A 12,315-nucleotide genomic window follows, 5' to 3' on the forward strand; every position below is an offset into this window, starting at 1 on the left:
GTGCTTTGCTCACCCAGAAGCCTGTTCTGTGTCCTGTACCAAAGTTCAACTGAGTGTCAGTGGAGCAGAGGCACCCTCAGGCCTGAGTCATGGCAAGATAGTGGAGGTTATTGCACCATGGGAAAGACTTTACACTCTCTCTGAAATATAGTCGCAAGCATTCGCTGAGTTCTGTGGTGATCTGCACGTAACAGCGTGGGATTATTCTGATGGCATTAAACACAAGAAACAGTTGTAGACTTGCAATATTATTAAACAGCAATATTGTAATAATAATACGTGAAAAGAAATTAGAGTGTGCACAGTAATTACCTAAAGAGTTATGGGTAGGCAACTCCAGGCCTCGAGTGCCGGTATCCTGGAGGTTTTAGATGTGTCCATGATCCATCACAGCTGATTTAAAGGGCTAAATGACTCCTCAGCATTTCTTGAAGTTCTCCAGAGGCCTGGTAATGAACTAATCATTTGATTCAGGTGTGTTAACCCAGGGTGCGATCTAAAACCTGCAGGATACCAGCACTCGAGGCCTGGAGTTGCCTACCCCTGAGTTATACCAAGTGCGTGGGATGAGGTGTGTAATGGTAGATTTAAAGTTGGGAGAAGATGGAGCTCAAATATAGCTGCAAGCACAAGTGTCATGTTTCTACAAATATTTTATTATCTCATCAAGAAACAGTTGTTTGAAGCAAAATATACAGCAGTGTGTAAAAGTCACCTCATGTGTTATTGGAAAAATGCAAAGGTACAAAGAAATCGTCAGGTGTCAGCTGTGTGCAGGCAGGAGTTGGACCCAAAATGCAGGCTCTCAGACACGAGGGATGAACAAAATCACAGCTTTATTGGCTGGAAAGGAAAATGCATGCAACACAAAAACGAAACTGGGAAAGAATAAGGTAAACTCACGGGGAAACCACACAGAGAAACACAGCCATGAGGGACGACGGGACACCGACACAGAGAAACACAAGGCTGAATGAGACACAGAAGGAGAGCACAGCTGGGAGAAATCAGAACTGACGAGACAAGGAAGCAAAGCAGGATACACTCACATGAGACGCAGACCTTCAAAGTAAAACAGGAAGTATAACACTGAGACACAGTGGAGACAGAGCAACTAAGAAACACAGAGACATAAACCATAAGGCAGAGAACTCTAAGAACCAAAAGGCTAGAGATGAAAAATAATACACAGAGGGAAACACAAAGCACGGAACACAAGAAACTACACTCAAGGGAGTAACTAAAGACCAACAATGAGAATACAAAGTGACAAAAAACACAGGAAACTCAAAACACTCAGTCAAAAACCCAGGACCCTAACAGAAATACAGTATAACAGTTTGTACAGTACAGACTTGACAGCCAGTGTTTGGTATGAACACCGTTATTTTTGAACACACTCTGATCTCTCTTCGGCAGCTTTCTTGCCATGTCTTTAAGTAGTTTTCAGGAATAGTTTTCCAGGCTTCTTTAAGGACATCCAGCTCTTCTTTGGATGTTGGCTGGCTTTTGTTCTGTTCTCTGTCAACATAATCCCACTCTGCTCGATTAATGCTGGGGGCCAACCCATGACTGTCAGTGTTCCACTGTTTGTGTGTTATTCAGTGTGTTTATTCAGTTATGCTTTTACTGCATTGGCAGTGTGTTTGGCAATGACTTTATGGCAATGATCCAAATCACACTCTTTCCAAATGGTCGTGTATGGTGGCTCAAAATCAAAATCTGTGTTTCTGTGTTCATAATTTCATCAGTTTTGACAAGACTGGCTAAAAGGTGTCCCTAAACCAGCCTCCACAGTGTTATACATATGGCTGTTGACATTCACTTGTTGTACCTCTTTTCTGACCTCCTCCTTGAGAGTGATTCCTTAAGAATGGCTTCCTGACAGCCACCCTTCCACTGATACCATTTCCTTTGAAGCTTCAGTGAACAGTGGATAGATCAGCTGAAGGACCAGATCCGTCCCTCAGGTCTTATGTCAGGTCTTTTTTAAGGACACACTACTAACCATGAATCACCTTGTTGTTGCAAAAATTACTTTGTATCCCTGCTAAACTGTGTCATCTTTGATATTTAGACTCAGTGAAAGAAACTGGAACAAATTGCGTGTTTTCGTCACATTCTTGTAGTAACCAAGTGCCATAAGATACAATGTCTTGATCAGTGTTGGGACTAACTCGGTATTAAGTAACGCGTTACAGTACCTACGTTATTATTGTGGTAACGAGCACGGTAACTAGTTATTATGCCAAAACCGGGAACGTGTTACTCGTTACTGGGATTTAGATAGGCTCGTTATTCGTTACTTCGTGTGGTGGCTATCGCAGAGCTAGCTCTCACAGATTCAATAACATTAGCAAGTGGTGGAAACCAGCAGGTGGATGAAGGAAAAGGGAGGCAAGAGGAGAGACCCGAAGCGGCCGCTGGTCCGAGAGTGTCAGGTGAACTGAACTTCAGGTAAGAAGTTATAACCTGCAGTCCATCTGGGTCAGATATGAACCAAGTTTAGTTGGAGTTTATTTTTGTTGTGCTGACTTTTTCGTACTGCGTGCTAGCTAGCATGACGGAGTTTCTATACAGCTGGGTGGTGCTATGTTACTGATGTTGAACTTTATTTTGTTCATAAGGTTAATTATTAGAGTTGCCAACCGTCTAGTAAAAAACGGAATCGTCTCGTATTCAGAGAAATTATTACGCGTTTCGTATTGAGGTGAAAAGGAACACAGTTTATGTTTCAGCTACAATGAAAAAGACACAAAGCTGGAGTTACTCTGTGTCTTTGCTGCACAGCTGCTTCTTCTTCTCTCATTCTCTCCCCCTCTCTCTCCTGTTTCTACTTCAATCATGAAACTGATCAATGATCAGCTGATCGGCTTTTCTCTCTTGTTTGTTTATCGCCCACTTTGCGCCAGAAAGAGGAAACCAGCGGATGTCGCGGTAAACAACAGCAGCACCTTTAAGCTTGATCAGCTGTTGTTAGAATTTATTTAATATTAATTTCTAGTATCAGCTGATGTTGGCTGGAGCCACAGCTGTAAAAGCTGCTGGTCATGATATCGGTTTGGATATGTGGTGAGAGGGAAACATGAAGATGAAACCAGGAGATGTCCTTACTGAATCATCAGAGCTGATGGAGAAACAGGTTTACCTTTTAGGTGACATGAATGAGTTGAAGAGAAGTTATGAACTGTTTCTGAGAGACAAATAACACCAGGATCCTTTTCTAAGTAGCTGACAGCTAGTAACTGTGCAGGGGCGGGTCTAGCAAAGTGTTGCCAGAGGTCCATGTAGGGAATTAAAAGGGAAAGGGGGGCACAAAGAAATACTTTCTTATTCTCATTTAAAATGTCTCACTTTTAAAAAAAATAATTATCTGAGTCTTACAACAAACAATTGATAGATTGATACATATATACCATCAAAACAGTGAACATCACTGTCACAACAGTGCTTATTTTCATTCAAAGGCTTTATGATTTTTCCTATAATGGTGGGCCGGTCTCTAGTCAAAATGCCTGGGACGATTTTTTTGTCCCAGTCCAGCCCTGTAAGCAGCTCATCTGCAGTCTGGTGTTACCTACATCTTCCTATTCAGAAGGCAGAATTTCCGAGTTCTGAGTACAATCAAAAGCACCACGACTGCAGTTTTTGTGTTGGATGTAAAAAGCGAGGATAGAATGGCTAGGATAGAATCAGGCGTGGGATTTCTCTCGTGGAAATGTGCACATTATTTTTTCCTTTCTATTGGTAGGTGGCACAGTGCACTTGTGGCAAGTAAGCAAGCTAGAAGACTGTCAATCTTGCTGGGTATCCAGTTACTGAGGCAACACATTAACAAGAGAATTCTGAGTTAAACCAAAGTTACTTTCCCTAGTAACTAGTTACTCTGAAAGTAACGAGTAACTTGAAGTAACTGAGTTACTTTTAATAGAAGTAACTAGTAATGTAACTAAGTTACTAATTTAAAGTAACTTACCCAACACTGGTCTTGATGCATGCTCAATCATCCAGGTAAGGAAATCGCAAAAAGTTGATTCTGTTCATCTGGACGTAGCATTTTGTGGGAGAAACGTTTCGTCGCTCATCCAAGTGACTTCTTCAGTCTCAGCTGACTGCAGGTTTCCCCAAATCTTATCAACAGTACATTTGCACAATAACTAAAACTAGCCCACTGAATCAACAGTGGACTGTGAGGTCAATTCCTTGATCATTAATATGCAAATTCTCATGACCATTGACCAACAACCACTGATCAATGGCCATGAGCACCATTCACAGAGAGTTGGGGAATGGCTGCAATCACAGCATTGTAAGATGGTGAAAGATGTACACTTAGGCCCCCTCCTCGATTCAGAGATGGTCTTTCCCTTTTCACATAAAGAGCCTACCTGACTCCCCCCTCATACCACTTAGCCGCTAAGCGGATGGCACAAGACAGAAGAGCTAACTCGTCGGGCCAGGACTGCAGTCTGTTCATACCTACAAGCCAGTTGACACTCTTTCAGTGATGAGGATGGACACATCCTGGACAGGGAGGATCACTGGTTTGAGTGGTTGTTGGTGGTCATGACAATTTTCATATTAATGATCAAGGAACTGACCTCACAGCCCACTGTTCATTCAGTAGGCTGGTTTCAGTCATTATGCAAATGTACTGTTTATAAGGCTGGGGAAACCTGCAGTCAGCTGAGACTGAAGAAGACACTTGGATGAGCGACGAAACGTTTCTCCCACTGAAAACGCCACGTCCAGATGAACAGAATCAACCTTTTGGGGGCCTAAGATACAATGTAACATTGTTCCTTGCTAAGTTGTCTGTTATGTCCCTTGAGTTAGGTGTCTTTTTGGTGCCTTTTTTTAAAATTTCAATGTCAGTGTTAACAAAAACAAATATTTCTCTTAAAATGTTGAGCTACAAGGACTGGACTGAAAAACGAGTGAAAACACAGTCAATATTTAAAGAAAGACTTTGAAAGACCGTCAGAAACCCTGGAGAACTGTTGCTCAAGACCAGTTAAAATATCTGAAAGTCTGGCTCCTTAGAAAGAAAATCTAAAGAAGTACAATATTGCTTATTATTTTTAGGTTTGTGGGAGATGTATCACATAGGGAAAGGAGAAATAGGCTGCAGGCAAGCTCAGTGCGTGTCCATAAGTGGGCAGCAGTGTACAGCATTCAAGTTAATGATGAATGAGTCTCTACCTCTACCTGCAGAATGTCTAAAGCAGAGTGAAACAACACTGGTGCAAGCTGTAGTCTTATTAGGATCCACTATATCCTTGCAGATTGTCAATCCAAAGTGCTGAAGTCTTCTACCGCGATTCTTCTTCCTTCCGATTTCAAGGATCAAATGATTTGAATGTTTGTTAACCAGACTGGTTAAATCAACTTAACGACTTCGTTCACACGCAGGATTCTCATTAACTCAACTTCTCAGCTTAAAATATGACACTTCAAGGTAAGTAAAAACAAAATCCCTTTGCTTCTTTTGAGGTATTACCTTGTATGCACTGTAATTAAAGTAAGTCGCAGGGATCATTGAATTATGTGTCTGAAACAGTACACGGACTGTACTACAGTACTGCATTTTGCCTTTTCAGTAAACCTGCATGCTGTTGTGTTTAGCCCAAACCATTAAACTCTACAAAATCAACTATCTTTGCTAAGCAGTGCACTATCTGCACAGGCTCTGCTGAAACAGGAGACTAACAAACCACATCGAGCTGGCCTTTATCACTGAGAAAGAGTCATTTAACAGGGTCAAAAACAACAGATGGATTAGGAGCAAAGGACTTATGACAGGCTGAGGCACAGCCCTTCGTCTCAGTCGCTGATTTACAAGTGCCGGAGAGCAGAGATTCCTAAGCAGGCTGGTGAGTGTTTGTGACTCCTACAGGTGAGCAAGACTTTTGTAAGACTGTGAGGATATAAAGGGAATTTGTAATCCTTCAGTCACTGCTTTTTGAACTGGTTTATTTCAGTCATGAGCTATGGTTTAGCCCCAAGATATTTGATTGACTTTAAGATACCCTAAAAGTGTTAGTATTTTGTTACGAAGACACAACTGTCCAAACTCGCTGTTTCAGAGCGCAGTGAAGCTCAACACTGAAGCAGTGAGTGAGCGGTGATTCCAGCAGATCAGCCCCTGAGACGAAGGAAAACTGTCCTCATGGACTCCAACGGTTCCGGCAGCGTGCAGTACGACCGCTGGAATGAGGACAACATCAACATGAATGTAGAGGCTTCACAGTCCTCACTGAGGAGGTGAGACTTAGAGGATAGCAGCTGGGCTTGACACCACATGAGGACTAAGTTAAACTGACAAAGGTTAAATGTGTTTAATAAAAAGAATCCAGGTTTTATGAGTTTGACATTGACCATACAGTTTAAATCAAGTGTAGGAGAAAGGTTGTAATAGGTTTTATCCATGTATCCATCTCACTTAAACTTCCTGCAACCTATTTTTTATAGTTTAAATGATATGTAGTTACTTCCTCCAGGGAACTTGTGTTTTTGACAGTGTTTGTGTGTCTGTGAATGGGATCGCTCCAAGTTCTGAATGAACTGTGGTATAACTTTGTTTTAAAGGTGTAGAGTGGGGTCATGTTATTAATCCATTAAAATTAAGCTTACATCCACCATAGGTACCAAACCACAGGTACCAAATAAACCCGCCCCCTTTCTTTCCCATTCACAGGATCTGCAACAGCATGTGTGTCGGCAGCACTGGAATAGTAGTAAAAGCAGCAGGAGCCGTAGCTGCACTGGTGGCAGTTTACATCATAGGATATGTGATGGGGTACTACATCCATCGATGCCCGTAGGGGAACCAGGAGGTCAGGAGAGAAAAGAGATTTAAAACACACCAAAAAAGCATAAGCTTCATATGCAGAATGAGCTGTGACTGAATCGGATTTATTGTGATCAGAAAATATACAAATTCATGGTTCATACTGATACTACGGCACATGAAAATGGAGTTATATCATTATATGATGTTCTATGAAGTGTAAAATATTAATTCATATCCTTCTCCAAAAATATCAGGCTGTTTTTTTGTCCAAACTGATAACTAGAGATAAACTCCTTTGAGCAGGAGATACCTTTGGATCTACTGACTGTGGTATTTCTGTGGACTGCAGGAGTCTTAGATCACCTTGGTTTAGACTGAGGGTGAGCAATAGTTTAGACAAACATTTGTGAGTCATTTGAAGATCAGCCACTGTGGAAGTTGACTGAGTAAGTTTAATGTTTGCTACTGCTGGTCTTTTAGTGACACTCAAACTCATCCAGACCTTCTGCTTTTGTTCGATTTCTTCCCAATTGTTCTGAACAACTGCAGCTTCAACAGTTTTGGATCTCAGCTTCCTTTAATACATTTGTATTTAACACATCTACTCCACACACATACTCCAGTACATCACTACGCAGTAAAGACAAAATGGATGTTTAAAAACCTACTTTTTTACTTTTATGCTAAAAAGTGATCTATTTTTAAACCTCAACTCAATCTAAGTTATCTCTGTTTTTCATAAAAGAACACAACCTCTGTGTTTTCTTAATGAACTGAACTTTAGAGAGCCTGTCGTGTTCGTGTGGTATCAGATCATTTTAATATTTTAAATCTATGAAGTGTCTTTTGGTTTCATATGACACAATCCTGCAAACAATACAAATTAAATTTAAGCTTTAAGTTTATTAAGGGCTAAACTGACGTGAAAGTTAATGCCTATGAATCATTGTGCAAACAATACCAACCATTTACATTTAAAAGCACTGTAAACAGTTCAGTTGCATGCAAGGCTGAAGATCTTGTGTTAATGTGGTATTCTAGCTATTGTTATGCAGACCATAAATGATCTGCTGTCAGACAGGAAAACTCATATTCTTGTGCCAGAACTACTTTGTGAGACACTTCATGTAGCTAATCAGTCTCCGTGGTATTTAGACCTCCTGTGCATCATTTCCCAAACGGCAGATTGAAAGCCGACAGCTCGGTTGTACAAAGACAAACTGTTTTCCCCATTTTCCCTGTGTTAGTTTATTTCTCGCACATTATTGGTTTTTGTTAGATTTCCTCCTGTAGCACTTGGTTTGTTTTTTGCCCCTTGGTGGAATTAACCACCTGTTTGTATGACTTCAACTTGTTAAAAGATTCAGATTTCAGATGTTACTCTTCCTCCTGTCATGTGTTTGGGTCCTTGAATTCTTATACCAAGACCTTTATTTACATTACAGTTCGTTTTTTGGTTTGTTTGTTTTTTTTAGAGTTTAATAAACTTTCACATATTAAAACAAACTTCTGTGAACGGAAAAAAAAATCAAATGCTCCATTAGAACTTTCTATTTGCCATCCAACAATAGAAGAGAATGCTACCCCTGGTTGCAAATGCACACAACGAAATCCTTTAACTTCACAGAAACTCCAGGAAGGCTTTCCTGATAGATGCTGCTGTGAACACCATGCAAGAAACTGCTCGGCAGGACATTACAGAGAGTTAAGACACCGTACAATAAACAGAGTGAGACAGACTGACAGACGACCTCCATGTGGAGTTATAAGGACAGGCTGTCTGTGGGAGTTTCAGCAAATAAATCTGCCTACAAAGAAACAGAGTAATATTATTGCACTAACAATACAACTGTCATCTCAGTTTACAGACTGGTGTTAATGGTACATACTACACTGTTTTCCTGATTTCCATATGCTTTGAATTTCATAGAGTTACAAGGACATTTCCATCCGGTTACCCTAAAAATCTCCATTCAAAAAAACAACAAAATACATTACGTATCAGCACGGATGCACAGCTACACTGACCACATTCATGACAATATCAGACTTGACTGCTATCAGCAAAAAGGATGATATTTAGCAGTGGAGTGTGATGAAGAGCTGAAAGACTTTCCTGGCACATAACGGGAAATAAATTAAAAATATATACATTTTAACCAACGGCCCAGAATTTCACAAACAGAACCATAATCACGCATTTATGTGGAATGAGAAAATGGCCCACGCTGATGATAAAGGACTTCTATCAACCCAGTGTGCGAGTCCAACCTTTAACGCCGCCAGAAGCAAAGTTAATGGACCTCATAAAAATACATTTCACAGGGAACATCACTCTCTCCCCATGTGTTCCTCAACAACTCATCAATTCAGCACTGATAGGCTGTGTTGAAGATTCTGCCTGGGATTCCCTGGTGTCACAGATTATCTCCTGCAGCATGGTTTCTGCTAAGAAAGCATCTATGTTTTCTGGGCTCTCTCTTCCACATACAGCTGCATCTGTTAAAGGCAAACAACCAAACAATGTGGACATGCAGATGACAATAATTCACCATTAAATGAATCAGTGAATGGGATGCTTCTGCTTACCTTTACTATATCAGAAGTCATAGTCTTTAGTGGAATGAGTCTAGGCTCCTGCATGTGGACTTCTTGCTCATCAGCGACTATCCATGGAAAATCCTGCAGAGGCAAACACATTAATGTGACCAACACATGTAAATAACAATTCTGTGTTTCTGAGTAAGTGCATTTAAACACCTCACCTTAATTACTTGAACCTTCTCCATATTGCGAGTAGCAGCATCTCTGGTATGTACTAGTACTGTAAACGAACACCCTGTGACAAAAAAAGAAAAGTAAAACAGTTCAATCAGTCAAATCTATGAGCCCATACCACCTTATGAGCACTATAATGTCACCTTTCTCTGGACTTCAGTTTAATTGGCATAGATTTCTGACAAAGGCTTGATTATTCCATCAATTAATCTGATAAGAAATACTTTTGTCTTATTAATTAGCAATAATAAATATAGAAAACTCTACAGGTATTTCAAAATGAAACCCCAATTGGTTTCCATTTTAGAAATTGTAATGTTTTAAATTTTAACTGCATACAACACCTGTCAAAAAACAAACAAAAAAACTAAACCTTTGACTGTATTTCCGTGTCACGTTTTAATGGAATTTTTTTTAAAGAAAATGTTATCTAAAATCCAAAAATATATAAATAATCTCAAGTACAGTCAAAGGGCAAAGTCAAATAAAATAAGGTATATATATACACAATCAAAATTGACCTTTACTCTGTCTTCTTGGAAGGCTTTCTGACATTAAGAGTTCTGACAGTTTTCTGAGGTAGATTTGGTGTGTTCTCATGTTTATGTGTGCCAAGTGAATGAGTTAGTTTGTGTCTGTAAGCCTTTAAAGGAGTATGTGGTGTTTGCAATGAAGAAAAGTGAGCACAGACTTAAATGAATGTAAATCATTTGCTAATGGGTAAATCAATTTATGCACCTCCTATCTTCCAAAGGTGAACACAAATATTTACCCCAGTAATGAAGAGAATCCTCTTAAGCTGCTTAGGCAAGACTTTGTGCTGAATCATGTGACTTAAAGGATATCATTTAAAAATCTTTCCAAAACTTTTGCAGAGTATATGAGTATATAAGCATGTATGTAATTGTCTTCTCTTCCGGTGAGCCACGATGACATTACCTGGTGGATTACTATTTAAAACAGCATCACACACGCTGATCTTCAGGATGAATGCCCTCAGCAGCTGCTCCACGTGTGACAGCAACGTGTCTGAGCTGTGAAAACACAAATAGCAGTCAGTGACCAGTGTCACAGTAAAAATGTATTTCAACGGAAAGATGCTTCTTTTTAGTAAACATTAAAATGTGGAGGGCAACCTGATGGAGAGCAGTGGTGGCTGGGAAATCTCGAAAACAAATCTCTCTACTGGATGATGCTCTTTGTCCATGATGACCACAACCACCTTCTCTGCATCGTTCTAAGAGGCGAATGGAGGATATCAGAGCAGTAAGAGGAGAAATGAGAGTACACTTTGTGTGACATTGACCCGTCACTTTCAGGACATAGCTTACCTTTTCAATGAGTGGCTTTATACAGTGTAGTGTATCTTGGATATACTGATTCAGCTCTGGGTGACATGACATCTGGAATAAAACACACCAACAGAAGTCCTGTATTAGAGAAGCTAATATGCACACACCTAACAGCTGCAAACAAATAGTAATAACACATAAAACAGTACCTGCACAGGTACGTTGTACTTCTTTCGCTTCTGAAATATCCCAGAGGGATAAACCTCACGGACATACAGGATGAGATGAATAGCGACCTCCAGGAATTCACACAGAATGTCAGCAACCACTGGAAAACATGCGAACAATAAAACCTCTTGTGTTCTTGCTAATGTGACAAAGTCCCGCCAAACCCAATGCAAACATTCAGCAATATAGCGTCGCCTACTTAGCTCACTTTAATTCATAGTAAAACCCAGGCAGACAGTGACAGCATGGTTTATGTAGGTTCCATATGCCCATGACTTTGCAAGGGGGACAACTACCTATTGGAAAATTAACAGTAGTCTCGCCGAGCTGACCAGACCTGGTATATATATATTCCTTTAATGGCCTTACCTTGCCCAAAATTGAGATCTTGCCTCGTTAGAGTTGTCATGTTTTACTCCCCTGGTTCAGCAAAATTAAATTTAAATGCTTAATTTTCTGTACGACTTGCTAACTTGTGTAAAGCAGCAGTCTTACCGGTCCTCGTATTGATTTTAATGGTTCAATATCTCGTTTTTTGTTGCTGCTGTACCTGACAACCGAAGAGATAAGAAGTTCAGTTTTTACAGAATTTTACACGTGTTTAAAAAAACCCGCAACGGTCCACATGAAGACACCCGGAGACATTAGCAACCTGCCGACCCGAACCGCGGCATTTCTTTTTTTTTGTACGCGAAGCTTCGTCGCCCGCCGAGGTGACGTCACTCGTTGTTTACAATTGCGTACTCTGCCGTCCACTTGTGATGACGTGATATGGACCGTTGGTTTTATTTTTAGTTTCCACCTTTTTTTTCCGCAACAGTTATTACAAAATAATAATAATAATAATAATAATAATAATAATAATAATAATACCGCGAGGTGATTGGCAAAAAGCACTGAAACATTTATTTTTGTCTTATATTATATTATATTTTATTATATTATAATTGATAATAGGCTTTATTTCACTAATTAATTGAGTTCACAATTTTGTTTTGATAATTACCAATTATTAGATAATTATCAGATTTTTTAAAAGTTGGTTTTAATTTTTTAGTTATGGTTTTATACTTGCTATGACAGCTTCATGAATGAAAATATCCTTAATTATCAGTCTTGCCGAATGCAGGTATTCTGTCTCCTCGGCAAGGTTATGCCATCCCGAGGTGTCCCATTGCTCATAAATATGAAAACATACCAATTACGCATGAAACATATTGAATT

General features: G+C 39.8%; 1 protein-coding gene and 1 long non-coding RNA gene across 4 annotated transcripts; one reads left to right on the forward strand and one right to left on the reverse strand.

The window, feature by feature from the left end:
• Positions 1-4,923: 4,923 nt before the first annotated feature.
• On the forward strand, positions 4,924-6,155 carry LOC113013860 (uncharacterized). 2 transcript variants are annotated; one of them, XR_003270876.1, is made up of 3 exons: positions 4,924-5,458; positions 5,687-5,896; positions 6,087-6,155. It is a non-coding gene; the product is annotated as an uncharacterized LOC113013860 (long non-coding RNA). The 2 variants fall into 2 exon arrangements; XR_003270877.1 differs by having other exon boundaries at positions 5,759-5,896.
• A 739-nt stretch (positions 6,156-6,894) lies between these two features.
• mad2l2 (mitotic arrest deficient 2 like 2) lies at positions 6,895-11,836 on the reverse strand. Of its 2 annotated transcripts, XM_026155067.1 has the most exons (9): positions 11,587-11,836; positions 11,461-11,511; positions 11,073-11,191; positions 10,903-10,974; positions 10,708-10,808; positions 10,511-10,605; positions 9,559-9,632; positions 9,383-9,475; positions 6,895-9,292 (listed from the first exon to the last, which is right to left on the reverse strand). In XM_026155067.1, exons 2-9 carry the CDS (start codon positions 11,498-11,500, stop codon positions 9,254-9,256), a joined length of 633 nt encoding a protein of 210 aa, XP_026010852.1. In that variant the 5' UTR covers positions 11,501-11,511; positions 11,587-11,836; the 3' UTR covers positions 6,895-9,253. The 2 variants fall into 2 exon arrangements, with proteins under 2 accessions (XP_026010852.1, XP_026010851.1); XM_026155066.1 differs by having other exon boundaries at positions 11,461-11,836.
• Between the last annotated feature and the right edge of the window lie 479 nt (positions 11,837-12,315).

The sequence above is a fragment of the Astatotilapia calliptera genome, chromosome 20 (assembly GCF_900246225.1).
Source record: "Astatotilapia calliptera chromosome 20, fAstCal1.2, whole genome shotgun sequence".
NCBI classification, from domain to species: Eukaryota; Metazoa; Chordata; class Actinopteri; order Cichliformes; family Cichlidae; genus Astatotilapia; species Astatotilapia calliptera.